Genomic DNA, 16,428 nt, shown 5'->3' with positions numbered 1-16,428 from the left:
GAATTTGTGGCGATTTTGAGGGATTTTGGGCAATTTTAAGGGAATTTGGAGAATTTTTGGGGGATTTTGAGAGGAATTTGGGCGATTTTGAGGGACTTTTGGGCGATTTTGAGGGATTTTAAGCAATTTTAAGGGAATTTGGTGGATTTTCAGGGGATTTTGAGAGGAATTTGGGGGATTTTGGGAAGTTTTGAGGGAATTTTGGGCGATTTTGGGGGATTTTGGGCAATTTTAAGGGAATTTGGAGGATTTTCAGGGGATTTTGAGGGAATTTTGGGGGGTTTTTGGGATCTGAGTGGATTTTGGGAGGTTTTGGAGGGAATTTTGGGAGATTTTGAGGGGATTTTGGGGTCCCTGAGGGGATTTTGGGTTCCTGAAGGAATTTTGGGGTATTTTGAGGGGATTTTGGGGTCCCTGAAGGAATTTTGGGGTATTTTGAGTGGATTTTGGGGTCCCTAATGGAATTTTGGGGTCCCTGAGAGGATTTTGGGGAATTTTTGGGGGTTTTGTGGGATCTGAGTGGATTTTTGGAGATTTTATAGGGAATTTCGGGAATTTTAAGGGGATTTTGGGTGATTCGGGGGATTTTGAGCAAATTTTTGGGGGATTTTGGGCAATTTTGAGGAGATTTTGAGGGATTTTGGAGGATTTTCAGGGGCTTTGGGGGATTTTTGGGGGATTTGTGAGGGAATTTTGGGGTTCCTGAGGGGATTTTTGTGGATTTTGAGAGGATTTGGGGGATTTTGAGAGATTTGAGGATATTTGGGGATATTTGGGACATTTTGGGCAGATTTTGGAGTCCCTGAAGGGATTTTAAGGGGATTTTGGGGCCTTGAAGGGATTTTGGGTTCTGAGGGAATTTTGGGGTATTTTGAGTGGATTTTGGGGTCCCTAATGGAATTTTGGGGTCCCTGAGAGGATTTTGGGGGATTTTGAGGGGATTTTGGGTTTCTGAAGGAAATTTGGGGTATTTTGATGAGATTTTTGGGTTCCCTGAGGGAATTTTGGGTGCCCTGAGGGAATTTTGGGGGATTTTGAGGGAATTTTGGAGGATTTTGGGGTCCTTGAGGGAATTTTGGGGTCCCTGAGTGATTTTTGGGGCATTTTAAGGGAATTTTGAGGTCCCTGAGGGGATTTTGGGTTCCCTGAGGGAATTTTGGAAGATTTTGGGGTCCCTGAGAGAGTTTTGGGATCCCTGAGGGAATTTTAGGTAATTTTGGGGTCCCTGAGTGATTTTTGGGGCATTTTAAGGGAATTTTGGGGTCCCTAATGGAATTTTGGGGTCCCTGAGGGAATTTTGGGGGATTTTGAGGGAATTTTGGGGGATTTTGGGGTCCTTGAGGGAATTTTGGGGTCCCTGAGTGATTTTTGGGGCATTTTAAGGGAATTTTGGGGTCCCTGAGGGGACTTTGGGTTCCTGAGGGAATTTTGGAGGATTTTGGGGCCTCTAAGGGAATTTTGGGGTCCCTGAGGGGTTTTTGGGGAATTTTGTGGTCCTTGTGGGGATTTTGAGGGAATTTTGGGGTCCCTTAGGGAATTTTGGTGGATTTTGAGGGAATTTTGGTGGATTTTGAGGGGTTTTTGGGGTCCCTGAGGGGATTTGGGTGGATTTTGGGGGTCCCTGAGTGGATTTTTGGGGTCCCTAAGGGAATTTTGGGGTCTCTGAGGGGATTTTGTGGTTCCTGTGGGCGTTTTGTGGGAATTTTGGGGTCCCTGAGGGAATTTTGGTGGATTTTGAGGGAATTTTGGGTTCCCTGAGGGGATTTGGGTGGATTTTGGGGGTTCCTGAGTGGATTTTTTGGGTCCCTGAGGGAATTTTGGGGGTCCCTGAGTGGATTTGGATGGATTTTGGGGTTCCTGTGTGAATTTTGGGGTCCCTGAGGGGATTTTGGGGGTCCCTGAGGGGATTTTTGGGGTCCCTGAGTGGATTTTGGGTTCCCTGAGGGGATTTGGGTGGATTTTGGGGTCCCTGAGGGAATTTTGGGGTCCCTGAGGAGATTTTGGGTTCCCTGAGGGAATTTTGGGGGATTTTGGGGGTTCCTGAGTGGATTTTTTGGGTCCCTGAGGGAATTTTGGGGGTCCATGAGTGGATTTGGATGGATTTTGGGGTTCCTGTGTGAATTTTGGGGTCCCTGAGGGGATTTTTGGGGTCCCTGAGGGGATTTTGGGGTCCCTGAGGGGAATTTTGGGGGTCCCTGAGGGATTTTTGGGGGATTTTGAGATAATTTTAGGGGATTTTTGGGGTCCCTGAGGGGATTTTTGGGGGATTTTGAGATAATTTTAGGGGATTTTTGGGTCCTTGAGGGAATTTTGGGGGTCCCTGAGGGGATTTTGGGAGTTCTTGGGGGGAGTTTTGGTGTCTGTGAGGGAATTTTGGTGAATTTTGAGGGAATTTTGGGGTCCCTGAGGGCATTTTGGAGGCTTTTGGGGTCCCTGAGGGAATTTTGGGATCCCTGAGGAAATTTTAGGGAATTTTGGGGTCCCTGAGTGATTTTTGGGGCATTTTAAGGGAATTTTGGGGTCCCTGAGGGCATTTTGGAGGATTTTGGGGACCCTGAGGGAGTTTTGGGATCCCTGAGAGAATTTTAGGGAATTTTGGGGTCCCTGAGGGGATTTTTGGGGATTTCTGAGGGAATTTTGGGGTCCCTCAGGGGATTTTGGGTCCGTGAAAGAGTTTTGGAGGAATTTGAGGCGATTTTGGGGTCCCTGAGAGATTTTCAGGCTCCCTGCGGGAATTTTGGGGTCCCTGAGTGATTTTTTGGGGCATTTTAAGGGAATTTTGGGGTCCCTGAGGGAATTTTGGGGGATTTTGGTGTCTGTGAGGGAATTTTGGGGTCCCTGAGGGGATTTTGGAGGATTTTGGGGGTCCCTGAGGGAGTTTTGGGATCCCTGAGGGAATTTTAGTGAATTTTGGGGTTCCTGAGGGGATTTTGGGGTCCCTGAGGAGATTTTGGGGTCCCTGAGGTGAATTTGGGCTCTGTGTGGGCGTGGCCACGTTTCAAAGGGGGCGTGGCTTTGCCCATATATGGTAATGACTTTGGCCCCGCCCCCTCAGGGCTCTCCTGTCTGGCCCCGCCCCCTCGGCCGAAGCTCCGCCCACCCTGAGGCGCCTCCTGCAGGTGAGGGAATTTTGGGGGGAAATTTGGGAATTTTGGGGGAAATTTGGGATTTTTGGGGGAAATTTGGGAATTTTGGGGGAAAATTTGGGAATTTTTTGGGGAAATTTGGGAATTTTGAGGGAAATTCGGGAATTTTTGGGGGGAAATTCGGGAATTTTGGGGAAAATTTGGGAATTTTGGGGGAAAATTTGGGAATTTTGGGGGGAAATTTGGGAATTTTGGGGAAAATTTGGGAATTTTGGGGGAAAATTTGGGAATTTTAGGGGAAAATTTGGGAATTTTGTGGCTTTTGGGGGAAAATTTGGGAATTTTGGGGGGAGATTTTGGGATTTTGGGGGAGATTTTGGGATTTTGGGGAAAATTTGGGGATTCTGGGGGAAAAATTGGTAATTTTGGGGAAAATTTGGGAATTTTGGGGGGAAATTCAGGAATTTTGGGGGGAAATTTGGGAATTTTGGGGCTTTTGGGGGGATTTGGGAATTTTAGGGGGAAAATTTGGGAATTTTCGGGCTTTTGGGGGGATTTGGGAATTTTGGGGGGAAATTTGGGAATTTTGGGGGTTTTGGGGGGATTTGGGAATTTTGGGGGGGATTTTTGGGGAGAATTTGGCATTTTTGGGGGAGATTTTGGGATTTTTGGGGAGATTTTGGGGGAGATTATGGTGGGGATTTTTGGCACTTTTGGGGAGAATTTGGGGGATTTTGGGGGAATTTGGGGGTTTTGGGGTGATTTTGTATTTTGGGGGAATTTTGGGGAAATTTGAGGGGAATTTGGGGGAATTTCGGGTTTTGGGTAAAATTTTGTGAATATTTGACTTTTTGGAGGGAATTTTTGGGAGGATTTGGGATTTTGGGTAAAATTTTGGGGATTTTTGATGATTTTTGAGGGATTTTTTGGTTTTTGGGGGAGATTTTGGGGCCGATTTGGGATTTTGGGGGAATTCTGGAGAGAATTTGGGATTTTGGGGGTGAATTTGGGGGTTTTGGGGTCCCAAATTTGATGTTTTTGGGGGTTTTGGGGTGGATTTGCTGGTTTTGGGGTAGATTTGGGTTTTTTGGGGTGGATTTGGGGTTTTTGGGGTGGATTTGGGGTTTTTTCAGGGGGATTTGGGATTTTTGGGGTGGATTTGGAGTTTTTGAGGTCCCTGAGATGTTTTTGGGGTGAATTTTGGGGTTTTTGAGTCCCTGAGATGTTTTTGGGGTGAATTCGGAATTTTTGGGGTGAATTTGGAGGATTTTGGGTGGATTTTGGGATGGATTTGGGGTTTTTGGGGTTAATTTGGTGGTTTTGGGTGTATTTGGCTTTTTGGGGTCCCTGATCTGTTTTTTGGGGTGGATTTGGGGTTTTTGGGGTGGATTTGGGGTTTTTGAGTCCCTCAGGTGTTTTTGGGGTGGATAAGTTTTATTTTGGGGGTTTTTGGGGTGAATTTGGGTTTTTTTTCTTCCCAGATCTGTGTTTTGGGGTGAATTTGGGTTTTTTGGGGTGAATTTGGGGTTTTTGGGGTGGATTTGGGGTTTTTTGAGGAGGATTTGGGTTTTTTGGGGTCTCTGATCTGTTCTTTCGGTTGTATTTGTGATTTTTGGGTTATATTTGTGGTTTTTGGGATGGATTTGGGGTTTTTTGGGTTAATTTGATATTTTTGGGCTGTATTTGTATTTTTGGGGTCCCTGATCTGTTTTTTGGGGTTAATTTTGTGATTTTTGGGTTATATTTGGGGTTTTTGTGATAGATTTGAATTTTTGGGGGTTAATTTGATGTTTTTGGGCTGTATTTGTATTTTCGGGGTCCCTGATGTGTTTTTTGGGTTATATTTGGGTTTTTTGGGGTGGATTTGGGATTTTTGGGATGGATTTGGGATTTTTTGGGGTTAATTTGGTGGTTTTGGGGCATATTTGGCTTTTTGGGGTCCCTGATCTGTTTTTTGGGGTGTATTTGTGATTTTTGGATTATATTTGTGGTTTTTGGGATGGATTTGGGGTTTTTTTGGGGTTAATTTGATGTTTTTGGGCTGCATTTATATTTTTGGGGTCCCTGATATGTTTTTTGGGTTGTATTTGGGATTTTTGTGATAGATTTGAATTTTGGGGGGTTAATTTGATGTTTTTTGGGTTGTATTTGGGTATTTTGGATTATATTTGTGCTTTTTAGGATTGATTTGGGATTTTTTTTGGGTTAATTTGATATTTTTGGGCTGTATTTGTATTTTTGGGGTCCCTGATCTGTTTTTGGGGCTGTATTTGGGTTTTTTGGGTTATATTTGTGCTTTTTGGGATGGATTTGGGTTTTTTGGGTTAATTTGATGTTTTGGGGTGTATTTGGATTTTTGGGGTCTCTGATCTGTGTTTTGGGGTGGATTTGGGTTTTTTGGGGTGGATTTGGGGTTTTTGGGGTCCCTGCTGTGTTTTTTGGGGTTAATTTGGTGGTTTTGGGTTATATTTGTGGTTTTTGGGATGGATTTGGGGTTTTTTTGGGGTTAATTTGATGTTTTTGGGCTGTATTTGTATTTTTTGGGTCCCTGATGTGTTTTTTGGGTTGTATTTGGGTTTTTTGGATTATATCTGTGGGTTTTGGGATGGATTTGGGGTTTTTTTGGGGTTAATTTGATATTTTGGGGGTGTATTTGGATTTTTGGGGTCCCTGATCTGTGTTTTGGGTGGGATTTGTGATTTTTGGGGTGGATTTGGGGGTTTTGAGTCCCTGAGGTGTTTTTGGGATGAATAAGTTTTATTTTGGGGGTTTTTGGGGTGAATTTGGGGTTTTTTTCTTCCCTGATCTGTGTTTTGGGGTGGATTTGGGGATTTTGGGGTGAATTTGGGGTTTTTGGGGTGATTTTTGGGTTTTTTGAGGAGGATTTGGGGTTTTGGGGTCTCTGATCTGTTCTTTCGGTTGTATTTGTGATTTTTGGGTTATATTTGTGGTTTTTGGGATGGATTTGGGTTTTTTTGGGTTAATTTGATATTTTTGGGCTGTATTTGTATTTTTGGGGTCCCTGATCTGTTTTTTGGGGTTAATTTTGTGATTTTTGGGTTATATTTGGGTTTTTTGGGTTATATTTGGGTTTTTGGGTTATATTTGGGGTTTTTGTGATAGATTTGAATTTTTGGGGGTTAATTTGATGTTTTTGGGCTGTATTTGTATTTTCGGGGTCCCTGATCTGTTTTTTGGGTTATATTTGGGTTTTTTGGGTTATATTTGTTGTTTTTTGAGGAGGATTTGGGTTTTTTTGGGGTTAATTTGGTGGTTTTGGGGCATATTTGGCTTTTTGGGGTCCCTGATCTGTGTTTTGGGTTGTATTTGGGTTTTTTGGGTTATATTTGTGCTTTTTGGGATGGATTTGGTTTTTTTTGGGTTAATTTATTATTTTTGGGGTGTATTTGTATTTTTGGGGTCCCTGATCTGTTTTTTGGGATGGATTTGGGGTTTTTTGGATTATATTTGTGGTTTTTGGGATGGATTTGGTGTTTTTTTTTGGGTTAATTTAATATTTTTGGGGTGTATTTGTATTTTTGGGGTCCCTGATGTGATTTTTGGGGTCCCCAGGAGCGCTGGGGGGCCGTGGGGGGGGTCTGGGGGGCGCTGCCGCCGCTCCTGACCCGCCTGGGACACCTGAGGGGACACCTGGGGACACTCCTGGAGAGGGACAGGGACACGGACGGGGCCACCAGGTACCCAAAATATCCCCAAAATATCCCAAATTATCCCAAAAATCCCCTGGGACACTCCTGGAGAGGGACCGGGACACGGACGGGGCCACCAGGTAACCAAAATATCCCCAAATTATCCCAAATTATCCCTAAAATACCCCAAAAATCCCCTGGGACACTCCTGGAGCGGGACCGGGACACGGATGGGGCTGCCAGGTAACCAAAATATCCAAAATTAAACGCAAAATATCCCAAAAATCCCCTGGGACACTCCTGGAGAGGGACAGGGACACGGACGGGGCTGTCAGGTAACCAAAATATCCCAAATTAGCCCCAAAATATCCCAAATTATCCCTAAAATATCCTAAAATATCTCAAATTATCCCCAAAATATCCCAAATTATCCCTAAAATATCCTAAAATATCTCAAATTATCCCCAAAATACCCCAAAAATCCCCTGGAGCGGGACAGGGACAAGGCCGGGGCCACCAGGTAACCCAAAATAGCCCAAATTATCCCAAAATATCCCAAATTATCCCAAAATATCCCAAAATATCCCCAAAATATCCCAAAAATCCCCTGGAGAGGGACAGGGACACGGCCGGGGCCACCAGGTAACCCAAAATATCCCAAATTATCCCCAAAATATCCCAAATTATCCCTAAAATATTCCTAAAATATCCTAAATATCCTAAATCCATCCTAAAATATTCTAAGTATCCCCTAAAGTGTCCCAAATCCATCCTAAAATATCCCAAATATCCGAAATGTCTCCTAAAATATCCTAAATAGCCCCAAAAATATCTGAAATCCATCTTAAAATATCCTAAATATCCCAAATTATCCCTAAAATACCCCAAATTATCCCTAAAATATCCCAAATTATCCCTAAAATATCTTAAAATATCCCAAATTATCCCTAAATGTGCCCCTAAATATCCCAAATTTATTCTGAAATATCCCAAATATCCTAAATATCCTAAATATATCCTAAAATAGCCTAAATATCCCCAAAAATATCTGAAATCCATCCTAAAATATCCTAAATATCCTAAAGTATCTTAAATATCCCCTGAAATATTCTAAATGTCCCTAAAATATCCAAAATCCATCTTAAAATATCCTAAAGATCCCAAATTATCCATAAATGTACCCTAAATATCCCAAATTCATCCTAAAATATCCCAAATCCATCCTAAAATGTTCCAAATCCATCCTAAAATATCCCAAATATCCTAAATATCTCCTAAAATGTACTAAATATCCCCAAAAATATCCCAAATCCATCTTAAAATATCCTAAATATCCCAAATTATCCCTAAGATATCCCAAATTATCCCTAAATGTGCCCTAAATATCCCAAATCCACCCTAAAATATCCCATTTACCCCCATTTTTACCCCATTTTTCCACCATTTTTCCCATTTTCCCCCATTTTTTCCCCATTTTCCCATTTTTCCACAATTTTTCCCATTCTCCCCATTTTCCCATTTTCCACCATTTTCCACCATTTTCCCCCCATTTTTTCCCCCATTTTTACCCTATTTTTCCCAATTTTCCCCCCATTTTCCCCCATTTTTCCCCCATATTTTTCCCATTTTACCCTATTTTTCCCCCATTTTCCCCATTTTTACCCCATTTTTCCCATTTTTACCCTATTTTTCCCCCATTTTCCCATTTTTCCACCATTTTCCCATTTTTACCCCATTTTTTACCCCATTTTTCCCATTTTTACCCTCTTTTTCCCAATTTTCCCCCCATTTTCCCCCATTTTCCCCATTTTTTACCCCATTTTTCCCAATTTTTACCCCATTTTTCCCCCTATTTTTACCCTATTTTTCCCCATTTTCCCCCATTTTTCCCCCATATTTTTTCCCATTTTACCCTATTTTCCCCATTTTCCCCCATTTTCCCATTTTTCCACCATTTTCCCCCCGTTTTTTCCCCCATTTTTCCCATTTTTACCCCATTTTTAACCCATTTTTCCCCCCATTTTTCCCATTTTTACCCCAATTTTCCCCATTTTTCCCATTTTCCCCCATTTTTTCCCCATTTTCCCATTTTTCCACAATTTTTCCCATTTTCCCCCATTTTCCCACTTTTCCACCATTTTCCCCCCGTTTTTTCCCCCATTTTTTCCCCCATTTTTCCCATTTTTACCCTATTTTTCCACCATTTTCCCCCCGTTTTTTCCCCAATTTTTCCCATTTTTACCCTGTTTTTCCCCATTTTTCCCCATTTTTACCCCATTTTCCCCATTTTTACCCCATTTTCCCCCATTTTTCCCATTTTTACCCCATTTTCCCCCCATTTTTCCCATTTTTACCCCATTTTCCCCCCATTTTTCCATTTTTCCACCATTTTCCCCATTTTCCCCCCATTTTTCCCCCATTTTCCCATTTTTCCACCATTTTCCACCATTTTCCCCATTTTTCCCCTATTTTTCCCCATTTTTACCTCATTTTCCCGAATTTTTCCCATTTTTCCACCATTTTCCCCATTTTTCCCCTATTTTTCCCCATATTTTTACCATTTTTCCACCATTTCCCCCGCATTTTTTCCCCCATTTTCCCCATTTTTACCCCATTTTTTTCCCCCATTTTTCCCCATTTTTCCCATTTTTCCCAATTTTTCCCATTTTCCCCCATTTTCCCTCCCAGGCTCTCTCTGCTCGTGGCCGCTCTCGGCGCCGTCCGTTCCTCCCTGCTGGGGGCGCTGCGGGGGGACCAAAAACCCCAAAATTCGGCACCGAAATTCCAAAAAGTCCCAAATTCGGCCCCAAAATTCCCAAAATTCGCGAATTTGGCCCCAAAACCGTCTCTGAGGGCGCTGAGGCGGCGGCTGCGGAGGGGGCGGAGCCAAGCGGTGAGTGACAGCTGGGGAAGGGCTCTGATTGGTGGGTGACGGCTGGGGGCGGGGCCAAGCTGTGAGTGACAGTTGGGGCGGGGCTGGGGGCGGAGCCAAGCGGTGAGTGACAGCTGGGGAAGGACTCGGATTGGTGGGTGGGGCCTGGGGGCGTGGCTTGGAGCTGTGATTGACAGGCGGGGGCGGGGCTTGGGATTTTTGGGGGGTTTTAGGGGGATTTGGGGTTTTTTGGGTTTGGGGTTTTTGGGTTTGGGGATTTTGGGGTTCGGAATTTGGGGTTTTGGGGTTTTTAGGCAGATTTGGGGTTTTTGGGGATTTGGGGTTTTTGGGTTTGGGGATTTGGGGATTTGGGGGTTCGGAATTTGGGGTTTTGGGGTTTTTAGGCAGATTTGGGGTTTTTGGGGATTTGGGGTTTTGGGGTTTTTAGGGGGATTTGGGGTTTTGGGGGTTTGGGGTTTTGGGGTTTTTAGGGGGATTTGGGGTTTTTTGGGTGTGGGGATTTGGGTTTTTGGGGTTTGGGGATTTGGGTTTTTTTGGTTTGGGGATTTGGGGTTTTTTGGGGTTTTGGGGGTTTTAGGGGGATTTGGGGATTTTGGGATTCAGAATTTGGGGTTTTGGGGTTTTTAGGGAGATTTGGGGTTTGGGGGTTTGGGGATTTGGGGATTTGGGGGTTCGGAATTTGGGGTTTTGGGTTTTGGGGATTTGGGGTTTTTTGGGGGATTTGGGGTTTTTTGGGTTTGGGGATTTTGGGATTTTGGTGTTCGGAATTTGGGATTTTGGGGTTTTTAGGGGGATTTGGGGTTTTTTGGGTTTGGGGATTTGGGGGTTCGGAATTTGGGGTTTTGGGGTTTTTGGGGTTTTGGGGTTTGGGGTTTTTAGGGAGATTTGGGGGTTTTTTGGGTTTGGATTTTGGGGTTTTGGGGTTTTGGGGGTTTGGTTTTTTTTGGGTTTGGGGTTTTGGGGTTCAGAATTTGGGGTTTGGGGTTTTTTGGGTTTGGGGTTTTGGGGGTTTTGGGGTTTTTTGGGTTTGGGGATTTGTGGATTTTGGCATTCGGAATTTGGGATTTTGGGGTTTTTAGGGGGATTTGGGGTTTTTTGGGTTTGGGGTTTTTAGGGGGTTTTGGGGTTTTTTGGGTTTGGGGATTTGGGGATTTTGGGGTTCGGAATTTGGGGTTTTGGGGTTTTTGGGGTTTTTGGGGTTTTTAGGGGGATTTGGGGTTTTTTGGGGGATTTGGGATTTTTTGGGTTTGGGGATTTGGGGTTTTTGGGGTTCGGAATTTGGGGTTTTGGAGTTTTTGGGTTTTCAGGTTTTTGGGGTTTTTGGGGTTTGGGTTTTTTATGGGGATTTGGGTTTTTTGGGTTTGGGGTTTTGGGGATTTTGGGGTTCGGAATTTGGGGTTTTGGGGTTTTTAGGGAGATTTGGGGGTTTTGGGGTTTGGGGATTTTGGGGTTCGGAATTTGGGGTTTTGGGGTTTTTGGGGATTTGGGGTTTTTTGGGGATTTGGGGTTTTTGGGTTTTGGGGTTTTTAGGGGGATTTGGGGTTTTTTGGGTTTGGATTTTGGGTGTTTGGGGGTTTGTGTTTTTTTGGGTTTGGGGTTTTGGGGTTCGGAATTTGGGGTTTTGGAGATTTTGGGTTTTCGGGTTTTTAGGGAGATTTGGGGTTTTTGGGGTTTTGGGGTTTTTAGAGAGATTTGGGGTTTTTTGGGTTTGGGGGTTTTGGGGTTCGGAATTTGGGGTTTTGGGGTTTTTAGGGAGATTTGGGGGTTTTGGGGTTTGGGGATTTTGGGGTTCGGAATTTGGGGTTTTGGGGTTTTTGGGGATTTGGGGTTTTTTGGGGATTTGGGGTTTTTGGGTTTTGGGGTTTTTAGGGGGATTTGGGGTTTTTTGGGTTTGGATTTTGGGTGTTTGGGGGTTTGTGTTTTTTTGGGTTTGGGGTTTTGGGGTTCGGAATTTGGGGTTTTGGAGATTTTGGGTTTTCGGGTTTTTAGGGAGATTTGGGGTTTTTGGGGTTTTGGGGTTTTTAGAGAGATTTGGGGTTTTTTGGGTTTGGGGGTTTTGGGGTTCGGAATTTGGGGTTTTGGGGTTTTTAGGGAGATTTGGGGGTTTTGGGGTTTGGGGATTTTGGGGTTCGGAATTTGGGGTTTTGGGGTTTTTGGGGATTTGGGGTTTTTTGGGGATTTGGGGTTTTTGGGTTTTGGGGTTTTTAGGGGGATTTGGGGTTTTTTGGGTTTGGATTTTGGGTGTTTGGGGGTTTGTGTTTTTTTGGGTTTGGGGTTTTGGGGTTCGGAATTTGGGGTTTTGGAGATTTTGGGTTTTCGGGTTTTTAGGGAGATTTGGGGTTTTTGGGGTTTTGGGGTTTTTAGAGAGATTTGGGGTTTTTTGGGTTTGGGGGTTTTGGGGTTCGGAATTTGGGGTTTTTGGGTTTTGGGGTTTTTGGGGTTTTGGGGTTTTCTGGGTTTGGGGATTTGGGGATTTTGGGGTTCAGAATTTGGGGTTTTGGGGTTTGGAGTTTTTGGGGTTTGGGGTTTTTAGGGGGATTTGGGGTTTTTTGGGTTTGGGGATTTGGGTTTTTGGGGTTTTTGGGTTTTGGGGTTTTTAGGGGGATTTGGGGTTTTTGGGTTTGGGGATTTGGGGATTTGGGGGTTCGGAATTTGGGTTTTGGGGTTCGGAATTTGGGGTTTTGGAATTTGGGGTTTTTGGGTTTTTTTGTTTTGGGGATTTGGGGTTTTTAGGGGGATTTGATGTTTTTGGGGCTTGAGGTTTTTTGGGTTTTGGGTTTGGGGTTTTTAGGGGGATTTGGAGATTTTGGATTTGGGGGTTTTGGGTTTTTTTGGTTTGGGGATTTGGGGTTTTGGGGGTTTTTGAGTTTGGGATTCTTGGGATTTTGTTTTTGGGATTTTTTGGTTTTTGGGGGTTTTTGAGGTTTTGGGGTGTTGCGGTTTTTGGGGTTTTGGGGTTTTTTTGGGTTTGGGGGATTTTTGGATTTGAGGTTTTGGAATTTGGGGTTTTGGGTTTGGGGTTTTTAAGGTTTGGTGGTTTTGGGGTTTTGGGAATTTGGGGTTTTTCGGGTTTTTTGAGGATTTTGTGGGTTTGGGATTTTTTGTTTATTTGGGGTTTTTGGGCTTTTTGATTTTTTTGGGGTTTTTGAGGATTTTGGGTTTGAGTTTTGGAGATTTGGGGTTTTTAGGGATTTTTGGGGTTTGGCTTTGGAAGATTTGGGGGTTTTGGGTTTGAGGCATTTTGGGTGTTTGGGGGAGTTTTGGGGTTTTTTTGGGGGGTTTTGGGGTTTTTTGGGGGGTTTTTGAGGTTTTTTGGCATTTTCAGGATATTTGGGAGGAGATTTGGGGATTTTCTGGGGGATTTTGGGTTATTTTCGGTGTATTTTGCGGATTTTTGCTGATTTTTGGGGTATTTTGGGGTTATTTTGCTGATTTTTGGGGTATTTTGAGTTACTTCGCTGTATTTTGGTTGTTTTTTGGGTTATTTCACTGATTTTTGGGTGATTTTTGGGGTGATTTTTCCGATTTTTGGGTTATTTCGCTTATTTTTCGGTGAATTTTCTGATTTTTGGGGTATTTTGGGTTATTTCGCTGTGTTTTGGATTTTTTTGGGTTATTTCACTGATTTTTGGGTTATTTCTCTGATTTTTGGGTGATTTTTGGGTTATTTCACTGACGTTTGGGTGAATTTGCTGATATTTGGGTTATTGGGGTGACTTTGCTGATTTTTGGGTGTTTTTTGCTGATTTTTGGGTAAATTTTCTGATTTTTGGGTGTATTTTGCTGATTTTGGGGTAAATTTTTGGTGGTTTTTGGGTGTAATTTACTGATTTTTGGGGTGTATTTTGGGTGAGTTTGCTGATTTTTTGGGGTATTTTGGGGTGAAATTTCAGATTTTTTGGGTTATTTTGGGTGAGTTTGCTAATTTTGGGGTATTTTGGGGTGAATTTGCTGGTTTTGGGGTTATTTTGGGGTTATTTTGCTGGTTTTTTTGGGGTATTTCAGATTTTTGAGTGATTTTTGGGTTATTTCACTGATTTTTGGGGTATATTTGGGTGAATTTTGCAGATTTTTGGGTGAATTTTGCCGATTTTGGGGTGAATTTTGGGTTATTTTTGGGTGCAATTAGCTGATTTTTGGGGTATTTTGGGGTGAATTTTGCTGGTTTTTTTGGGTCATTCCACTGATTTTTGGTTTATTTTGGGTGAATTTGCTGATTTTTGGGGTATTTTGGGGTGAATTTTGCCGATTTTGGGGTGATTTTTGGGGTGAATTTCGCTGATTTTTTTGGGTCATTCCACTGATTTTTGGTTTATTTTGGGTGAATTTGCTGATTTTTGGGGTATTTTTGGGTGAATTTTGCCGATTTTTGGGTGAATTTTGCCGATATTTGGGTTGTTTCGCTGGGTTTTTTTTGTTATTTCAATGATTTTGGGGGTTTTTTGGGTGAATTTGCTGATTTTGGGGGTATTTTGGGTTATTTCACTGATTTTTTGGGTGATTTTTGGGTTATTTCACTGATGTTTGGGTGAATTTGCTGATATTTGGGTTATTCTGGGGTGAATTTGCTGATTTTTTGGGTTATTTTGGGTGAGTTTGCTGATTTTGGGGTGTATTTTGGGTGAATTTGCTGATTTTTGGGGCATTTTTGGGTGAATTTGCTGATTTTTTGGGTTATTTTGGGTGAGTTTGCTGATTTTTGGGGTATTTTTGGGTGAATTTTCTGATTTTTTTGGGTTATTTTGGGTGAATTTGCTGATTTTGGGGTATTTTGGGGTGAATTTGCTGGTTTTTGGGTTATTTTGGGGTTATTTTGCTGTTTTTTTGGGGGTATTTCAGATTTTTGGATGATTTTTGGGCTATTTCAATGATTTTTGGGGTATATTTGGGTGAATTTTGCAGATTTTTGGGTGTTTTTTGCTGATTTTGGGGTGAATTTTGGGTTATTTTTGGGCGTAATTTGCTGGTTTTTGGGGTGTATTTTAGGTGAATTTGCTGATTTTTGGGGTATTTTGGGGTGAATTTTGCTGATTTTTGGGTGATTTTTGGGGTGAATTTCGCTGGTTTTTTGGGGTCATTCCACTGATTTTTGGTTTATTTTGGGTGAATTTGCTGATTTTTGGGGTATTTTGGGGTGAATTTTGCCGATTTTTGGGTGAATTTTGCCGATATTTGGGTTGTTTCGCTGGTTTTTTTTTGTTATTTCAATGATTTTGGGGTTATTTTGGGTGAATTTGCTGATTTTGGGGTTATTTTGGGTTATTTCACAGATTTTTGGGTTATTTCGCTGGGATTTTTTTGTTATTTCAATGATTTTTTGGGGGTTTTTTTGGGTGAATTTGCTAATTTTTGGGATTATTTTGGGTTATTTCACTGCTTTTGGGGTATTTTTGGGTGAATTTCACCGATTTTTGGGTGATTTTTATGTTATTTCACTGGGGTTTTTTTGTTATTTCAGTGACTTTTGGGTTATTTTGGGTGAATTTGCTGATTTTGGGGTATTTTGGGGTGAATTTCGCCCATTTTTGGGTGAATTTCAGCGATTTTTGGGTGATTTTTGGGTTATTTCGCTGGGGTTTTTTTGTTATTTCAATGATTTTTGGGTTATTTTGGGTGAATTTGCTGATTTTTGGGGTATTTTGGGGTGAATTTTGCAGATTTTGGGGTGAATTTTGGGTTATTTTTGGGTGCAATTTGCTGATTTTTGGGTATTTTGGGGTGAATTTTGCAGATTTTTGGGTGATTTTTGGGTTATTTTGCTGGTTTTTTTGGGTCATTCCACTGATTTTTGGTTTATTTTGGGTGAATTTGCTGATTTTTGGGGTATTTTTGGGTGAATTTCTCCGATTTTTGGGTGAATTTTGCCGATTTTTGGGTGAATTTTGCTGATTTTTGGGTTATTTCGCTGGGTTTTTTTGTTATTTCACTGATTTTTGGGGTTTTTTGGGCGAATTTGCCGATTTTGGGGTTATTTTGGGTTATTTCACTGCTTTTGGGGTTATTTTTGGGTGAATTTCGCCGATTTTTGGGTGATTTTTAGGTTATTTCGCTGGGGTTTTTTTGGTTGTTTCAGATTTTTGGGTGATTTTTTTGTTATTTCACTGATTTTTGGGGTACTTTTGGGTGAATTTTGCTGATTTTTGGGTGAATTTTGGGTTATTGGTGTAATTTGCTGATAATTGGGGTGAATTTGCAGTTTTTTGGGTTCTTTTTGGGTTATTTCGCTGGTTTTTTTGGTTATTTCAGTTATTTTTGGGTTATTTTTGGTGAATTTCGCTGATTTTGGGGATATTTTTGGGTTTTTCGCTGGTTTTTTTTTGTTATTTCAATTATTTTAGGGATTTTTTTGGGCGAATTTGCTGATTTTGGGGTTATTTTGGGTTATTTCACTGATTTTGGGGTTATTTTTAGGTTATTTTGCTGGGGTTTTTTTTGTTATTTCACTGATTTTTGGGTTAATTTGGGTGAATTTGCTGATTTTGGGGTATTTTGGGGTGAATTTCGCCCATTTTTGGGTGAATTTCAGCGGTTTTTGGGTGTTTTTTCCCCCCAGCTGCGGCTGCAGCAGCGGCTGCGATTCCTCAGCGCCGCCACCAGAGGGCGCCGAGCGGCGCTGCGGCCGCTGCAGGAGCAGGTACGGACCAGTATGGACCAGTATAAACCAGTATAAACCAGTTAGAGACCAGTATAAACCAGTTAGGGACCAGTATGGACCAGTATGGACCAGTATAAACCAGTATGGACCAGTTAGAGACCAGTATGGACCAGTATGGACCAGTATGGACCAGTATGGACCAGT

General features: G+C 42.3%; 1 protein-coding gene across 1 annotated transcript in view; it reads left to right on the top strand.

The window, feature by feature from the left end:
• HAUS5 (HAUS augmin like complex subunit 5) overlaps window positions 1-16,428 on the top strand; it is a 32,710-nt gene that overhangs the window by 13,064 nt on the left and 3,218 nt on the right. The window contains exons 11-14 of the mRNA XM_072920791.1: window positions 3,056-3,119; window positions 6,660-6,784; window positions 9,425-9,629; window positions 16,183-16,263. Coding sequence (XP_072776892.1) covers window positions 3,056-3,119; window positions 6,660-6,784; window positions 9,425-9,629; window positions 16,183-16,263 — 475 coding nt within the window. The remainder of the gene's footprint in view (window positions 1-3,055; window positions 3,120-6,659; window positions 6,785-9,424; window positions 9,630-16,182; window positions 16,264-16,428) is intronic.

The sequence above is a fragment of the Taeniopygia guttata genome, chromosome 33 (genome assembly GCF_048771995.1).
Source record: "Taeniopygia guttata chromosome 33, bTaeGut7.mat, whole genome shotgun sequence".
Lineage (NCBI taxonomy): Eukaryota > Metazoa > Chordata > Aves > Passeriformes > Estrildidae > Taeniopygia > Taeniopygia guttata.
This window is presented reverse-complemented; position numbering and strand designations above follow the sequence as displayed.